Genomic DNA, 18,829 nt, shown 5'->3' with positions numbered 1-18,829 from the left:
TGATGTCATTTGTATTGTCTGGGACAAGAGGACTGAATGTAATACAAAAAAAGTATTGGAATTAAAATACATGGGGAAGCCCATGTGTTCAAAAGTAACCTAATTGCTAACTAAACCTAAAGTAAAACTAATTCTGTTTCTGTTTTGATTTGAGTAATATGCCTTGTACTATTTTGTTTCTCTGAGTACTGAATTCACCTAAGATTTTACACAAGGAACATGCATTGTAAGATCATGAAGTAGTCAGAAACTGAATTTTATAGAATAAATGCTTATTCTGTTTTTCAAAGGCTTTCTAACTTGATCACTAAAGATGAAAGATACTAACTGCCACAAATGGGGCTGTCCTGAAGCTGTTCCCCCATATCCCTGCCAAGGAATTTCAGTTCACATACCACAGACACCCTGCCTCCAGCCCTGCAGGGACACGCCTGCTGAAGCACAGTCTCTGGAGTAAGTAGAGAGCACGCTGCACAGTGCAACTTCACTCTTCTCAGCGTTACAGGTGTCATACATGCATTTCTAAAGGACAGAAAAGGACATGGGCATTATTATGTCTAGCTCATAGAAAAAACAGCAAAACATGTAGCAGTTAAAAAAGCAGTCAACCAATATATTTTTAAAAGTATTATTACCAATGAAACTTATCTCTAAGAGAAAATGTATGCTAATGAAATTGCTATGCAAACCTGAGAAATCAGTTACAGAAACTGCAATGACATTATGCCTAACTCTCATTAACAGATGAATATTAAAAAAGATAGAGGCACCTATAGTTCATTAAAGCACTAAGAAATGTCTTTACCAGCCTCCTATGAGGATGTACAATCTAGGACCTGTCAAAATATATAATCTGAAAATATTGCACGTGATGACTGGCACATTGTGTACCTATCTGATAAGCAGATGAGATGCACCCAATGACATGATAGGTGCACGACAAAAGATGGTTTATAGAGAGTCAGTCATGTGTAATGACATTTTAAGAACTATTTATGTACGTACAGCTGGAATTTAAAGCTTGGGCTCTTTTAATTGTGTAGGCTATACAAGAGAACACAAATACAGCTAGTCACTCTAGAACAGTAGGATCATACTGGATAGACAGTGACTTAGCCTGCCATTACTGATGTTGTGGAAAAGGCTTTCATGAATCATGGTTTAAAATCTGATGAGATCAGCAGGAGTAACAGACATATCTGTAAGAAACCAGTTATTGCTTCTTCTTAACTGAAAAATGCAAAATCCTATTTTATTTATAGCTTACATTAATTCTGAAATATATATATTTTCTTCTGGGAGAGGTAAAACATAAGCCATATTTGTAAAGCTACTTGAAGACATATTACATTCTAGGCAAAATTTCAGGCTCAGATATTTTCTCAGGAAGTTGTATCACACACACACCCTGCACAAACTTTCTGTGTGTTTGCAAGAACTTCTTTGGCATCCACATAAATGTGACAAATCTCTAGCTCAGACAAATTTCTCAGCAACATTATAGAGCTTTACAACAAGAGAACATATGGGCAGCTTCATGCATTCAAAACACAAGGAGACTAACAAGATTCAGGTAGTAAAAGAGATTTAAACAATGTAAATTCATATTCTCTCCCTCAACATGAATTTTGAACCAAGTCAGAGGTAATCCATGGGGCTGGTAAAACTGTCAATTCAATTCCACACAGAAACACTGATTCTGCTAGTCAAAGAGTGAACAGTTTTCACTCTTTGAAACTTTGAAATCTTGAACTGATTTTTTTCATTTTGCTTTTGGTCATGCAACAGAAGCCAGTGATGCCAATCAAGTATTTATGGGGTATAGCCAAAAAGGCCCATCTTGCACGAACTCTTATTTTATAATTTTTCTAATCAGCATCAGTGAACTTTGTGACCAGTCATTACTGTAACTTATTTCACTCCCTTAGGCCAGACAACCTTCATGTGGGATCAGTCTCTGGACTAGATTAAACCACCCATTTGGAGCAGTACCTTACCTTGATGTACACAGAAGGGTCTACAACAGAATGGCAGGCAGCAAACACGCTGCTTGTATTGGACAGAAGAGCACACCAGTGCTGGGCAAATTTTTCTGAAGTGGGAAAAATATTGTCCATAGTCACTTAAACCACATTACTGTCTGAATCAATATTCTTATCAAATATCACATTGAACTAGAGTGTCCTGAAGTGTTTAGATAACGCTGGATGGAAATACAGGTCATTAACTTATCAAAGGAATAAGCACAGTTGGATGGATGACCAGCCATTTTCCTAAAAGAAAGGTTTCACCTTCTAAGTATTAACATTATTACTGCAGCCAGATTTGCATAACATATACAGAACCTCCCCATTTTCACTGTTTTTCATCAAATTTTCTTAATTATTTACAGCCAGATAATTCCTTATAGTCAAGCAATAATATCAAGCATGTAATAATCAGTGAGCTGTGTGGCTATGAGCTGCAGCTTTAATTATATGTGGCAGTACCTAGGAGAGTTCAGCCCAAATAATATATATATATATCCAAATCCAGTCAGAGTGAAAAATCAGACAGGACACCTAGTACAGTGCAATGCTTGCTTAACTCAGCACTGTTGATGGCTTCCTCCTCTGAACTTCAGCACCGCTGTAACAACCTAGACTGGATGAAGAACTTGCCCAAATATTGGCAACCAATGGTGCTCTGCCTTAAGCCTAAATTGCTGTCATTGATGCTGTGTGTGCTTTTCAAGTCAACAGTGAATGTGTTGGCTCTTTCACCAGTAGTGCTGTCTTTTTGTTTTGAAAGCAAAGCTATCCTCTTGAAGACCTTCAAAACACAATATTTTTTCTCTAGTTATAGCCTCAAAGGCAGAGGGTTTTGATGTTTATGAGATTTCTAAAGCTTTTTTGATTATCCATCATGTGAAAATTATTTCACACTGATAAGCCAGGGATGAAAAGCCTGGTACCTTTATCCACGCTGTTTGAACAAGGATCTTCAAAGCTGTCCTCAACATCAAAACAGCTGGCTCTAGTTTTCCATGAGTTACCAAAAGCAGAAGCTGAATCTTCTACAGCTCCAGTGACTGTTCTGAAGTCATCAGTCTGGATGTTATTGAAATTGCCACAAAGACCTTGTGTGGGAGGCAAAAAAAAAAAAAAAAGGCAAAAGAAAATAAGAAATTGCTAGATGCAGGAAAAAAGGAATGGCTTCTAGATGAACACTCTTAGCTCTGTAATGGATGTCGCCTGAGATAAATCCATTTTCCTTGAGAGACTTCCTGATTTTCCCACAAATCTGATAGGGCCCTGTGTTTAGAGTGTATTTATTATTTTTCTGCATTACAGTAGCACTTAGTGATAGCACAAGGATTGGAACTGCCTAAATGTGCTTCAGTAAACACTGCCAGACAGCAAGTATCTTCCCCAAAGGCTTATAAATAAAGGAAATGGCAAAAGAAAAACAAAATGGGTCAGAGAGAGAGGGTGTAATCCCATTGCAGAGACAGGAAACAGAAGCACAAACATCTTAAATGGTGTAAAACAGGAGATTAGTGCAAAATCAAGAATATAGTCTGCACTTCACAAGTCTATGATGAAGGACTGTTTAAACGGAAGGAGTCTAAAAGATTTGCACACTCTAAACATCACAGAGATTTTCTTCAGCACATTGAAGGGTTTAGCCTTATGTGTCCTACCAGATGTGCGATTCTGAAAAGAATGATCGACAGTTATGGAGAGCTGCATTACAGGTTTCATTTGCACTCGGATCTGCACTCCAGCTGAGCTCAAGATTTTGATGAAAAATGTAGATTGTCTGAAGATGGTGATGCCATCTAAAAAAGAAAGAGAAAAAGAAAAAATGTTGTATGCACTTGCAAATCTTTACAAAACTGAGTAAACAAGAACTTCCATTTGCCAGCGCATGCAGTAACACAAAGATTCCCAGGGAATCCCAGACATAGTATCCACCTAACAGTGAGTAAGATCGTGTTCTTTTCAGAGAAAGGAGCAGGAATCCCTCTGCAAAAGATATAGGCTATTCTGTGGAGGACATGAAGAAGGGGATTTACCTTTTCTTACAGGCAGCTTCACAATGAAATTGTTCATGTAGATATTTCCACAGGAACATATTTTTATAGTCTGCAGGAAAAGGAAAAAAGCCCACAGTAATGAAAGCTTATGAGGTGAGACAGACAAGAGCAACCGACAAGTTTCACTAAGCACTGTGTCTTGAAAACCTCATCACCTTTGGGGTCAGTGTAACTCAGTGTCCAAACACCATACAAAGAATGTAAGGAAAATAGAAGTGACCTCCTATGTATTGCTAATTAAAGACAGTTACTCACAGTTCTTCCTAGTGTTACCAATACATTCTTTAGGCAAGTCATTGTCCTTGAAGTCCCACACTGAATGATCTCCCCAATCACCACAACTGTGTCATCAGTGTTCTGAGAAGACACGAGAAAGGTATGGGCAGACATTGTTAGCATGTTACAGGCTGGGAGCTTGAAGAGAAGAATGTGTCACTGAAAGGCTAAGAAGGAGTGATGAAAGAACTGGGGTATTTGATATCTAATGCAAACTGTTTATTTCATTGCCAAAATCAATAATTTCACTAACTCTCCTTTGCACTCTTTTTCCGTGCTATCAGCTTGTGTGGATCTCATTTAGAGGCATTCACAGATAATTCAATCTTTTTGCAGAAGTTTTGGTTCATCCACTTCCTTCTGACAGTCACACATGAAGAAAGCTTCAAAAGAAATGCTTGAATCAACACTAATGCATCCATTAAGAAAATTATTTAATTTTTTTGAAAGTACAAGTATGTTGAAGCTGCAAAACTTTGAAGTTGAGCATCAGCAATTGATTTGCAATCCATTGCAAATTCAAAAATTTATGGGGTTTAAGACTGAGCATGTGTTGAAGTGGTTTGCTGGATTCGTGCCATTTAATTAAATTAAGTCATATAAAGCTCCAGTACAGTTTAAAGCCTCATGCTACTTGGGAGATTTAGGAGTGAAAAGAGAAATTGATCATACCTTAGCTAAGACATAATGACAGTTGCCATGAAAATTGAACCTCTTATTATCGAATGTTGTTATATGGAATCCTCCATCTATGTGACAACTTCCAGAGCAGGGCAGAGAGATACAGCTCCAGTGGCCTCCTTTGCAAGTACTGTGCAAAACCCAAAAATCAGCCGTTAGAATAAACACAGCTTCAAGGGAGCTAAGGTGATACACCATTTCAATCTGAACAGATGTGGCCTCTTTGTATTTTTAGCTCATTATCTTGGCTTCTTATTCAAACCTTGAGGGTGAAAGCCTTTATATTAGGCCATTAAAGTGTGAGGACTCAATTCCTATCAGTGAGAGAGTTAACTGCACTGGGCTTTGAGCTGGCTCCCTCAGAGACACACTGAGATGGGAAAGCAAGAGATAGCTTTCTGGGCCTAATTGTTTACTTGACTTTTTAAAGGATGAAAGAACCCCTTCAAGCAGGATTTTGCAATATCTTGTGCTACTGGTGCAACTGTTCAGCAAGTCACTGATGGGATATTTCAGCAGCTAATTGTGGAGGGCCAGAGATAATGAGAAATTCTCACACAGGAAGAAAACAGTCCAGCCACACAGGCTTGGGCTTTGAGGGGAGTAAGTGAGGATATGGCAAGATGGGAGCCACACAAAGTCCATTAAGTTCAATTACTCAAAAGTTCTGGGATTTGAGGAGCATTTTCTCAAAATGCAGGATAATCCAAAGGGGCTTGTAGAATGTTTGCCCACATTTCATTCCTCCCTATAGCAAAGCTATAACTCATGATCAAAAAATGACATTGTGTTACAGAAGCACAGATAACACACACAGAGTAAGAAATAAAACTGTTTTGAGGCTAATATACCTGAGATGTTATCACCTTTCACCAGTGGAGAATGGAGATGGGTTCAAGCGGACAGGTTTTTTAATCAAATAATTCTCAAGGATCAGGACTTCTGAGATCTGGCCTTTTAATAGCCTTATGGAGATCCAGATGTTGTTGGAATGCCACTTATTAACGAGGTATGACTTCTCACCTCACTCTAGGAAGTGAGAAGTCTCTGAATTAATCAGTAAAGAGTCTCATTTTTCTACATTCTGAAATCTTGAGCTCAGTTTTCACAAGCAGATTCAAGTGAAGGTGGGTAATAACTATGTGTGGTTGAGGAATACCTCTAAGTTTTCCTACACTGTTGAAAGTCAGAGCAAAGTTTTGAATTGTTATTTAAGACAAATGACAGGAAAAGATTAAAAAAAAAAAAAAGGAAACTACAGAATGAAACTCATCAATGTTTTGAAATAAGTACTTCTGCCTTGTTAGTGCAATCAAGACCGCAACAGTACCAGTTCTGGCAGGGAGTGGAGTAAGTTCCTCCAGATGAGTAGACTTTGCCTTGAAATGTACAGGGGCAGCTGTCTCTGGGGATGCACTTCTTGCTGCTGAGGTCATCAAGGATAGTTCCTGTTCAGACACAGTGGCTAGTTATTCCTTTGGTGAGTCTGGGAAACACCATTAAGGAAGATTAAATATGGAAAAATCTCTGGAGTATTCAGCATTTCTTAAAATGAATGGAATACTTGTAAAGGAAAACACCACACCAGGCCCTTTCAGATGTTAATGGATGGGTAATATTTCTAACTAGAACTCAAATGAAAGCACTGCAAAACTCAAAGAACATTTCCTGTTGCAAAATCTTTCACTGTGAGCAGGATTATCAAGCGCCAGATTGCAAGGGTGTGAGCCAATTTCCATCCTTTTCTCACAGTGAATCTAACAGAAGTCAGAGCCTCGTCTTAGACTATTTCATGTGCAAATTTACACATAGACATACCTGGAAATGCATGTATGTTTCGTGTCACTTAAGCTACAGCTAGATTTAGTGTCATAGCAGGGAGGCATCTCATAGACATCTTCACCTGCATTCTTACTGTCTAGAGAGCACCTCTTGTCTTTCCATATCTGCACCATTTTTTCCCTGTCTAGTCCCTAGAAGTATTTGCCTCCCTTCTCCAGTGTCAGGATCTCATACCTTTCGAAATCTGGCTCTTCCAAGAAGAAAGTTGGTAAATTATTCTAGAAGAAACAGTGTATTTGTTGTGTGAAATGGTAAAGAAAGGGAGCAACCTCCCTTTTTGTCCATTGATGTGTGTGATCGTTGGCAGAAGTGAGCTGCCTTACCAGGAGGACAGAAACAGCCATCCGTACATGGGGCTTTACAAATCTTGCTCCTTTCTGGATCTGCACATGTGTCAGCACAGGAATTTCCACATTCCATGTACTCCATGTTGTTTGGGCATTCCTGATCTGCAAGACCAAACCAAAATGGAGTATCATAATGTTGTATTTACAATATCTCTCAAATTGTTGCGTCACTACCCAACCCCTTCTTCCTCCTTTTCTCCATATTTTGTTTGCAAGACCTTCTATGCAGATATCTTGTGTTTGTTTAATGTCTTAAAGGAATGTTTTATGGCCACTTTTACTTTATCTTTTGGACAAAACTGTGCTGCTGGGAAATGTGAGCTATTTCATATTACTTTACTAGCTCAAGGCTGGCTGAAGTCACAATACAAGCAAAGAACACCAGAATCATTTAGGTAGTGATAACAGTTCATTTTTGCCTGAAGCATCAGTACTTCTGGCATTAATTTGCTATCCCAATCCACACCAGCAATTTAGGTGAACTACCTGTAGCCTTCCCCCTGGATTTAAAGAGACTTCCTGCTCAGTAACTAAGATAAGTAGGAACATATTGCTCTTCTCAGTAACTACTTCTGTCTAGTTGTCACCATGTTGAAATAAGGCTCTTTATGAGTTAACTGCACAGAGTAAAATTTAAAAAACAACAACAACAAAACCCAAACAAACCAAAAAAAAACCAAAAAAAAAAAGAGAAAACTTAGTTGTAAGAAGGAGGTGGGCAACATAGAACAACAAGGTATAGTTCTACAAAATCAAGTTAAATTTGTAGAAGTTTTTCCATTAACAATGTTTGTGTCAAAGTATTTTCACAGATTGATTCAAGGCAGTTACCAGAGCTCCTAGCTTTGCTCTACTGGGATCAGAATACTTGTGTCAATGTCTAACCTGAAATAAATCTCCAGAGCAGTAGCTACTTACAGCAGAGTTCTTTGGTCCTCCATTCCCCAGGGTCTCCCTTCCTCAGGACACAATCTCGAGAGTACTGGTTTAAAGTGCTGCATATGCAGCTGGGAACCAAGTCAGAGTGAGAAGAATTAACTGCACAGTGGCACATATCCTGAGCACAGGTTTCTATGTAGTTGTCAAAGGCAACCACTCTGGGGCAGTTTCCAAAACGGGACATAAGTTTCTTGCATCCTTTTTTCTATTAAAAAAAAAAGGGGGGGGCAGAGGGAAAGAAAAACAGTACTTGATATTTTACCACCTTTTAGGTTTTCAAATATACACCCCAAGTTTTGATGATTCCAGGATCACAGAATAATTCAAGTTGGAAGTGATCTCAGAAGATTATCCAGTCTAACTTTCTGCCACAATGTCCTTTGCCTTGGACTGGAAGCTGTCATTCAACTGGGCGTTTTCCCAATAGCTATTTCTTTAATACCATAATAGGATATTCTTTGAGCTATAAGATCATAATTTTTTTTCAAATTCATGTGTAGAGTTCTGAAATATTCAGTTTAGTGCATGCTCTAAATTAAGATTTGTTTCAACAGTCTCTTCAACACTGTAGGTTGGGAGGGTTTGTACTTCTTGGTCCCACACACTTACATATGTACTGCATCTATTGTCCTTCCTCCTGGGATATCTTCCAGTGTGGTCATCTGGGCTCACATCAGCACACTTTTGTGATGGATCCTCTACTTTGTGGAAGTTCCCAAACTGTCTTGGATGCATTTTATACCCTGCAAAAAAACCCAGATGCGTTTCAGTAACTTCCCACAATTCCTTAGGTCAATTAATGGGCTATAAAAATGCACTTACTCTTTGGGCTCAAAGGCAGTATGCATTTTATGAGATGCCCAAATTAACCAGCATCCATGTCTTATGGAAGATGACAGCCTGATATAACCTTCTGTTGGGACAGACTCAGGAATCTGGCACACTCATATCAAGGCCTGCTGTCAGCCTGGGCATTTGAAATAATGTAAGGCTCTTGAAATTTCTGTTACTTCTGATCATTTCCAAAGACTTCTCTTTGTTTGGGTTGTGTTTGATCTTACAGAGTTTTCTGTTCACACATATAACAGTCATACAGGTATTACATAAAGGGATGTTGCTATAACTTTGGATTCAGTCCTGCAGCTGATATCCCAGGATCAAGATTTCTTTCCATCTATACAACCTGCTGCAGGATTAGAGGCTAAGCTGTTTGCAATATCTAAAGGTGTCAGTGGATGGCACCACAGTTTCTTCAAAGATATTTTGTATTTTCCCTGATGCTTTCATTTCATTATAGAGGTAAAAATAATCACAAATAGAATGATTAAAATAGAAGACCAGAAAATGCACTCTTGCATTTCCTCATGTTATTGTGCCTGTTGTATATATATTGATGTTATATCCTGACAATGTATGTTATTGTCAGTGGGGAATCTGGCAATGTTGCTGCATGATAGCCAAGTCATTAATTTTGGTCAAAGAGGTTGGAGACTCTTACAAATATGAAAAGAGAAAGAAATCCCAAATATCTCAGAACCTCTTAAAATACATTTCCTGTATATGCAAATTTTCATGTGTCTGTCAGGAAATCTGAAAGCCTGCTCAGAGGAAACAGATATCATGTTTCATGTCATGTATAAGGAGGTCTGTTCTGGGTAGAATATGCTGTATTTATGACCTACCATCCAAAATCAAATCATTCTTCTCATTGCCATCATAGTTCCCACATAGACCACATATTTTCTCTTTATATGTTTCTTCCAGGTCCAGCTACAAAAAAGGAAACACAGAGTTGAAAGGCTTTTCCCCATATCAGCAGCACTTGTTGCAAAATGATTCACAGCAGAAAAGTGCAGTGGCAGAAATGCTAATTCCTAGTTTGTAGCAATCTCCTTTTCTGGTACAAATCTCTCATAAAACTTATCTGCAGACAGACTGAATTCAAATGGGAAGAGAATGCTCCAGCAATTGTCATTTCTACCCACTAAAGATGTAACTGAAGCATGTTGAATACTGGATTAATCCCTGGACAAGTGTCTCCCACTATAGAGACACTGATATACAGACATTTGGTACATCTTTCAGGCAGCTCCTCTCTGGGCAAGTCAGAGAACTGTGCTCTAATGCTGGATGCTGTAAAGAAGCAGCCTCTGGTTAACTTTTAGCCATGTATAGTGGGTTTTCTAGTCCATAGGGTGATGGAAAATTTTATAGCACTTCTAGGTGTGGGTCTGCCAAGCATTACTTTTTTTCCCCATACTTTGTGGAGATAAACAGTCAGGTTAGCACACCTTATCCAGCACATTGCCTTGCTGGATAAAACTATTGCACCTTATCACTCCTACATGCTTGGGGAACAGTACTGGTTCCACTCAGGTCCACTCAAAAAAGGCAATGCTTTTCCTACTGTTGTGTCCACTCTACAGTGATGTACAAATACTGCTTTTAACACTTTAGGTATTAATTAGTACACGGGAAGGGGAAAAGTAAATACTTCACTAAATCAGAATTTCAATTATCACTTGGTTATTTCCTGATATTTTTTCTCTCTATTCCCCTTTTACCCTCTCTCTGTCTCTCTGAATGGCAAAACATGACACACAACTTCTCTTTCAGTTAATCTCAGTCCTGATTGTAAAGGATAAGTGTTCACACACAAAAGTGTAAATGCACTGGTACAGAAGAGAATGTTCTAAGGCAGATTTTTAGAGGAGAATTCCCACACAACATCGCTTTGGAATGAAAGAGGCCAAGGTCTGAACTGGTCACACATATCAGTTTCCCACACAACGTGGGCATGAGACAGAGTAGCAGGCAGGGCTGGAGGGCTGTTGCTGCAGTGCCCCATGGAGCAAGGAACTAACTGCAGATGTGCTATATCCAGCATTAACTCTTTTGTCACATAAGATTAGCTGGAAATACCATGGGGTTGTGCCCCCATGCCCCTGCCCAGTAGTGAAATAGTGAAACTATTGCCCAGTTTGGTATTTTTGTATCATTTTATGGACAGAGTGATACCTCCCACCCGTAATTTCATATCAGCACAGTGCCTGCATCCAGCCCTGCTTTTCATTACTGACGAGGTTCACCAGGAGGAAAACAACTAACTGACTGTTCATACTAGGAGAGTGTCAGCCCAGTTCCACTTGAGTGTCAGGCCCAGCTTGGAAGTGACTTGGAAGTAAGTACAGGTGTCCTCAATCAGAATGCTCTTCAAGCTGAAAGGCATGGCAATCCTGGAAATTTGAGGGGACAAAACAGATTGCAGTGAAAAAAAGACTGATTAAATGCTTACAGATATATAGGAAGGAAAACTAGAGTTAAAGGAACTAAATAAGACATGAGAATACTCTTTGCAAGGTCAGACTTTGTCCACATAATGCATTACATTGTCCACTGTGTCATTTTACCAACCTTAATCCATAACACAATGCATTTTGGTATTGTGTCAGTAGTACTTGAGTCACTCAACTGAGAGAAAGCAGCCAAACCCAAGGACCTAGCCCAAAAGTTTATAAAGAGCAAGATGACAATATTGGGAGAATGGCCCTCAACATGAGAACACTGCAGGTTATCATCATCCTTTCAGGACCTCCTTGATATTTGGGGTTCGTAAACAACTCTGTTCTGTTACACATGCACTCATGCAACTCAGACCTACATTACTTTTCCATCTCACCAACACAATAATAATTCAGTTTGCAACAGTCTAAAAACTTAGAAATTCAGAAAATAGCTAGAAGATAGGAGATTTCTTGCCCCTTTGATTTAGGAGACACATATGGCTTCGGTGCTATAATTACAACAGAGTGGTGCTATTCTATATTTGGTTGTTTCTAGAAGGCTGTCAAGACAGCCCATATGCTTGCAATTTTCTCTTCAACAAAATGTGAGGGGTTTTCCCAGAGTCAAAGGTTGCCCAGGCCCTTCATTATTCTTTGCTAGGAGCAGGACTCTGCATTTCTCATGAGGACTGTCCTTAATATTGTGCCCAACTTTCAGCTATTGTTGCATATGATTTTTACTTAGGGAATATTTTTACCCTTCTCTTTGCAGTTTTCTTTGTGGTTCACTTTGAATTGGAATTAAAAGTGTGAGTTTTGACTTCTAAAAATTCTGCCTTTTCTTATAAGAAGATCCCTGGGCAAGTTGTGATCTGCAAAGCAGAGCAATTTTCTAGACTAATCTATCTGGAAATGGAAAACTATCCCTAAAAGAACCACCTGTTCCTGAACAGCAACATGAAACAGTAGGGTTAATACCACAGAAATAATGTTTTGAGAAAAAAGAAAAACCACCAAGCTTCTACAGATCTAACCTTATATAAATAAAGTGTTGGGGTTTATGTACTTTCCTCTATCCTCCCTCTCAAATCAAAGCAACATTAAGAAAACCTTAAAACACCTTCTGTTTTTATAATATACACATTGGTCTCTACTTAACTTGACAGTGTTGGTCCCTGGGACGTGTAGTTTAGTTTAAATGCCTCTTGCCTTCTCAAGCACTATGGGGGGGACTCTTCACAATACCCTGTTCAACAAGCTGTGAACATCTCATACACAGCCACTGCTTTCCAGTCAGACCACCTAATATGTAGCAATAAAAATGAAGCTCAAAACAAGAATTCAGTCTTTACTCACTTCTTCCCATTCACCGTGATTCCCGTCTCCTTCACCTCCAGGACCACTCCATCAATGGTGACAGTGAAGTAGATCAGGAAGCTGTTCTTGGCACTGCGCCTGATCTGAATGTTAAAGTCCTGGTAGCTGTCATTGCAGTGCGAAGCGAAGACATATGTGCAGGTTCCAGGAAAAGTAAACTTTACATGGTCAAATGTATGGAAGTGGAAGTTGCCCCAGGTGACACATTCACTCCTACTGACAGTAGAGACCTGGACTAAAGAAAAATCATAGTAGGGGAGCTTAGAAATTCACCCATATGAGGTGCTTGTCTTTTTTTTTTTTTTTTTTTTTCTGAAAAACATTAAAGGGGCAGATTTTCAAAGGCAAAAAATAATAAATCCTGCAAGATACTAGCATTTGGGAAGCAGTTTCATCTCACTGAACTTTTGAAGTCCATGACTTTTGAAGAACAGAGACACCTGCAATGTGAGCAGATTAGCCCAGTCTCCTTTGAAGTTAACAGTGAAAAGCAGAAGTTAACAATGAAAAGCAGAAGAGGTTCAGCTTTCTCATCTTACATATGTGACTAGCAAGAAGATGCTGTAAACCACATTCATCTCTCCATTGTCTAGAAAGGCTGTGTCTATATTCATGCTGTAGACATATGTGCACTGTAGATAAAGTGCACTAAAGTGAAGCGATGAGAATTCCATTCTGGATGTCTAAATCTCATTTAACTCAAGCAAGACTTTGTGTTGAGTGCTTTCCAGGAGATATCACAGGTGGCATGAATTTACAGCAATGTGGCAGATGCTGATCTCAGTGGTTGAAGCTGCTACCAGCTTCAGCTGTTGGCTAAGAGATATTTGGTTTTCCTTCTCAACCAAAACTCATGTTTTGGACCTCTTGAATTAAATTATATATGCCCACTACAAAATACTTTCAACACTTCTGAAAAAATGACAAATGAAACAGGCAAATTTCTTTGTGCTGTTCAGGTAGCATGTTTAGGACTATCAACACAGCAACATCCACCACAGATCAAATCAAAAACAGTTACTCATTTACTCAATGAAAGCTAAAATCTTATTAAATATTCCTGCCTAAGAATCAGCAGAGAAGAACTGAGAAATTCAGATCCTTATGTTATAAATGTTATGCAGCCCAAACTCAAGTGCCCCATAAGTCCTTGCAGAAACAGCTTTTTAAAGGGACTGCTACTGTCATAGGTGATTGCAGCACTGAAGTGGAGTAGGGAAATTTAGCACTTTTCTACCCAGTAGTGAGGGCAAGTGAGAAAGTTTGGCTATCCTGGAAGTGAAACTGCTGTAATTACTAAGGCAGCAATAACTGGTACATCAATTGTATTAAGCTGCTGGGGAAAGTGTAAGACATTAAAAATCAGACCGTGAGGTAGCAGTGCACCAGACCACAAAAAATGTGATTCCTGCTAATGCACATTTCATACTGGTCAATCAAGCCTAGCTGGTGATATGGTAAGTACTTCTTTTAGGAAGAATATGTGTGAAATGTGTTAAAAAGGGTGTCATCATTTTGTTTTGTTTGTTTGTTTGTTTGTTTATTTTTTTGTGCAAACTGCATTCAGAGGGTCTCCTCTTTAAGATTAGTCACTTAAAGCATAAAACACTACCTAGTGATGAAAGAAAAAAAGACATACTTAAATGGTTGACAATCAGGATAAAAATGTACCATGTTTAACAGTATCTGGCATGTCTATATCTCTTATATGCATATATTACAAATTTTCATTTGTCAACTCTATTTCTCACCTATGGAGAGCCATATGAGAGCAAGTAATGCAAGAATTAGATTCTTTTCTTACCTATCTGAACGGGTTCTTTGCCCTTGCAAAAACTCCAAATTAGGCAGAAGATCCAAAATGATCTCCCGTTTTTTAATTCCATCTTGCCATGAAGTCGTAACTTGAAAATCCTTTCAGGGAAGTGTTTTTTCTTGGCTTATAGGCAGATTTTTTATAGTCCAGGAGTTTGGCATGAGAACAAAACACTGATGGCAGGGTCTCTGAAAGGTGGAGCTTCATTAAATTTTCTTTCAGTCATTCATTATTCACACCCAGAAACCTCCTCTCTTTCAGACAGGACAGGTATCCAGTTCTTTATTGCTTTATGGGAACAGAGAGCTGTCTGTTTCAAATTTCCCCCTTTGAATATAGGTTCCCTCACCCTCCTCCTACAGCTGTTATTTCTTTGGCAGCAATAGTTTTTATTTTTTATAACATCTGATTAATTACAAGCAATCACTGACCTCTTTCAGAGTTTTTCTCTGTCTTGAACATCAGCAGAATCCTCCAGCCCAAGCAAATGTGTTTGTTGCATTTACCAGCTTTAATGGCAACTTCTAAACAGACCAAAAATATTATCAGGTCAAGCATAATGTATAGTTTATTTAGAGCAAAATCTTTTGGCAGGAGGGCATTGTCCCTTAAGAAGTGTACTCAAAATATTAAAAAAAAAAAGGCCAGATTTACTGCTTCAATAGACCAGAAACAAAACCAAAAGTGTAAAAGTTCTCACCTCAACTGCACAAATGGGATTTAATTTATTCTTTATGCACACAGAAGTGGTGGATTCTCCAAACACCATAAGGGAGCAGTGCCCAAGTCCTGTCCTAATGTAGAGCACAGTTCATTCCTTCACCACCTAAATTGCGCTGCTGTAAAAGAGTCCCTTGGTGCTCTCAAAGTACTTTAATATCCTACCACATACCCATAAAAAGTCCAGTGAGGTCAGTCATGAGCTCTACAGCCCCTTGTAGGACACCCTACAAGGATATTTTGATATCAGTAATTTTAGAGTCCCTTCTGGAGATTTACTTGCTTTGTTGACACAAACTGACCTTGCATTTCTTTTCCTCATCTGTGCCATGAAGGAACTGCTCCTGACAAGAGAGGAAGCCTCTCACTTATTCCCAGAAAATCAAACACAGATAACAGACATTCCCATGCTTCCAGCTGCTCCATCCACTTTGGGAAAACAGCAAAGTCAGAGCGATTGCCAGTAGTTAAGTGGGCACAGATACAGTGTAAGGTCGACATCATTTTGCAAGGCCTCAAGCCAAATCTGCCCATGCACCCATTGGAGAATATGAACATGAATGACTTTTATTTGGTTGGCAGGAAGCAAGCTGGGCCTTGGGAACAGGGTCTTGCTCACTGCTTTCCAGAGTTTGTGCTATTGCCAAAGTGGAGTGTCCCAAAGCTGACCCATTGCTGCTGCCCTATACAGGCACAAGGTGCTTTGCAGAATTGCAGGTGACAGCGTCTGCCAGATGAAGATTTGCTGCTGCCCTTGCTCTAAAGAAAAGTCTGCACCAGCATGCCTGTGCATTGTGCAGGACATGAAACATGAGTTCATGTTACCCCTTTGCCACTGCCCGTGTCCCATTAATTCCATTGTCAGTCGTACTTGAGGCAGGGCACTACTGGAAGGTAGTTCTTGAAGCCCTGCCATTTTGGCTGGAATACAGAACCAACAGAATTTATGGCACTGCTGATGGAAGTCATGGACTACTGCTACTTTTCCTTTTAATCACAACACATCTTCCCTCCTGATCACTGTCAAAATAGGTACAAAGTAAGTTAGGAGAATATCTAGTAGATAAACTTAACCATGAGAATATGACATTGGAGATACGAGGATGATCTGAAATTGAATACAGTGAAATATCAACACTCAAATAGAACAGATTCTCCTGGTAATGTTTATACTGAGTTCCTGTTCAGGCCACAGAACAGGGCTAATGGCAAGTGTGGGGAAGGGCTGGGATGCCCAGGAGGAAAAGCATATAGTTCAGTAGACCACAGATACAGACTAAGACAGCTTAGTTGAGGGTAAAGGTGGATAGCTGAAATACACTAATTTTCCAAAACCAATGCTAGTGCCAAAATCCAAATGCAGAACTCTGCTGAGATAAAGTCCATGTTTCTTTAGTCACTGTCCTCTTCCTTTCCCATTCCCATCCAAGAAATCAAAGTACCTATTTAGTTCGTTTTGGTATGAGAGTAGAAGGAAGAATCAGACTCTAGGAGTTCCTGACTCTGAAAAAAAAGCCCTTTATTCCCACTGAGCTGCACAAAAGCAGCAGGAGCCATATAATGACTACTTGCCAAAGATACCCTTCAGGTTGGAGTAGTTCTCTGATGACAAAGACATAGTGAGGTTGACCTCTGCAATTTCCAGCCCTTTGTGTTCTACATGTGGGCTGATTCAAAGTAATGCAAGGATGGGCAGGAGGAATGAGCTAAGGCATGATTTCCCCCTGTAAGCCCCACTTAGCACTTAGGGGCCTGGGAAGAACATGAACAGCACATGTTAAAACTTTTCAAGGAAAAGACAGACTAAAACAAATGATTCATTGAACCAACATTCACTTATGCTCTACTCAGCAGAGATAGTAGTATCAGTAATTTGGGATCCTCCCCTGAGAAAAGCAAGAGCAAAACTCTACTCAGAGAAATGGGAAACCCAGTCCTCTTGCTCTGTACCTAGCCATTTTCTTACCTCTGCTTGTCTGCTCTGTCATTTGTGCCATTCCTTTGCCATTTCTTGGGGAGCAGAGTTTCTGTCAATAACCAGAGCTGCTGCTTCTGGCTTCTCCACAGATACTGCGGGCTACACTCCTTAGAAATCACTGGTTGCTTCAATCCTCTGCAATGATTTCAGGGCTACTGACAGGGGAAGAATATTGAATTCAAATGAAGTTTTTATATATTCAAGCGTGGAAACACTGAGGTTTTCAGGAGAAATACATGGAAGCTTTTCAGAAGGAAATGCAGACTGACAGGGAGCTTACAGGCCGTGTTGATCACTTACCACTGAATCATTGCTATTGGCACACAAGTTATAACTATTCCCCCCGCAGTGACAAACTGGAATTAATAACTCTTCCCTTTATTGGACCCTGCAGGATAAGAGGCCTTCCCTCTTCTGCAGCTGTATTAGCAAAAAGAACAATTCCTCTTGGCCCCTTTACAGCCCATTTCATGGATCATTTGCCATTAAAGGGTATGTGATTTTAGTAAATACAACAGGTAAATATTAACTCAGTTTCTTTATCACCACTGACTCACTGAAGATAAGCCATCATGAAGCTAATGTAATAGACTGGTGACTCACAAAAATATATTTTTGCTACAAACTTGGTAAAAGACACACTCAAGTAGGAGGTATCTGGTGGATCAGTGTCCTTCATAGCCAGCTACTCTACTAAAGTTTGGCAGCTGTGTTTGTATCATATCCTTCTGTCAAAAGGGTATGATGATCCCATATGTGCTGTAAAGAGTTATGGCCATCCTGAGTCAGTTCAACACTGGGAGGCTGAGCTTGGAAATCCTCTAACTACCCAGTTCATTTCAGGCAAAACTGGTACTGCTTCTTGAAATGAGTATCCACTATAAGGTGTTTTTTTACAAGCACTGCCTAGAAAATAACCCTAGAGAAATTATATGTACTCCATTAACAAAGTCATATTAGCTAGGAAAACATTTCATTTGTCAGGCCGTTTGTGCCAATAATCCGCATGATAAAAAATATCCAAAGTGATTTTGGCAAAATATATTACATAACTGGTAGTTATAACAATCAGTATTTGCAAGTAGAATTCAAGCACAACATGAATTATCCTTTTTAATCCTTTGCACAGTATCACAGAATTTAGGAAAGATACATTAAAGACTTATTGATCTATCAGATTTGTGTCTACCACACAGTTTGAAACAGCTGCCATTAATATAAGGTAATCTGTAGCAGGCAGTGGGAAAGGAGGGAATGGATATCTGCCATTAATTGTCCATTAAAATACATGACGAATGCCTTCAGTATTTCAATTTTGGTAGGAGGTGGTTAAATGTTTTCTTACATTTTGCCTTAGAATGGACACAAATCTCCTTAACCTCTCATCTTGCCATAGGGCTCCTTGACTTTTTGTGAACAAATCAAGGGCATTAGTTATTCCTGTTTGCAAGGAATGAGTCCAGCTGCTCTTTTCTGTTTTTCTTTAAGAAG

The 18,829-nt window shown here is 39.3% G+C and overlaps 1 protein-coding gene across 3 annotated transcripts in view; it reads right to left on the bottom strand.

Moving 5' to 3' along the window:
• LOC135303402 (mucin-5B) overlaps window positions 1–18,829 on the bottom strand; it is a 47,673-nt gene that overhangs the window by 26,349 nt on the left and 2,495 nt on the right. Inside the window, exons 1-18 of one of the 3 annotated variants that reach the window (XM_064425184.1) lie at window positions 17,639–17,760; window positions 17,327–17,493; window positions 15,072–15,164; window positions 14,629–14,828; window positions 12,804–13,059; window positions 11,285–11,399; window positions 9,846–9,933; window positions 8,773–8,906; window positions 8,143–8,368; window positions 7,201–7,326; window positions 6,366–6,483; window positions 5,027–5,165; window positions 4,334–4,435; window positions 4,058–4,127; window positions 3,683–3,820; window positions 2,954–3,118; window positions 1,998–2,092; window positions 396–522 (exon numbers count right to left, since the gene is read on the bottom strand). In XM_064425184.1, coding sequence (XP_064281254.1) covers window positions 396–522; window positions 1,998–2,092; window positions 2,954–3,118; window positions 3,683–3,820; window positions 4,058–4,127; window positions 4,334–4,435; window positions 5,027–5,165; window positions 6,366–6,483; window positions 7,201–7,326; window positions 8,143–8,368; window positions 8,773–8,906; window positions 9,846–9,933; window positions 11,285–11,399; window positions 12,804–13,059; window positions 14,629–14,710 — 1,981 coding nt within the window. In that variant the 5' untranslated portion in view covers window positions 14,711–14,828; window positions 15,072–15,164; window positions 17,327–17,493; window positions 17,639–17,760. The other 2 variants (XM_064425185.1, XM_064425183.1) reach the window with 2 other exon arrangements.

The sequence above is a fragment of the Passer domesticus genome, chromosome 6, assembly GCF_036417665.1.
Source record: "Passer domesticus isolate bPasDom1 chromosome 6, bPasDom1.hap1, whole genome shotgun sequence".
In the NCBI taxonomy this organism is placed as follows: domain Eukaryota; kingdom Metazoa; phylum Chordata; class Aves; order Passeriformes; family Passeridae; genus Passer; species Passer domesticus.
Note: the sequence above shows the minus strand (reverse complement) of the source record. Positions and strands in the feature narration are given on the sequence as shown.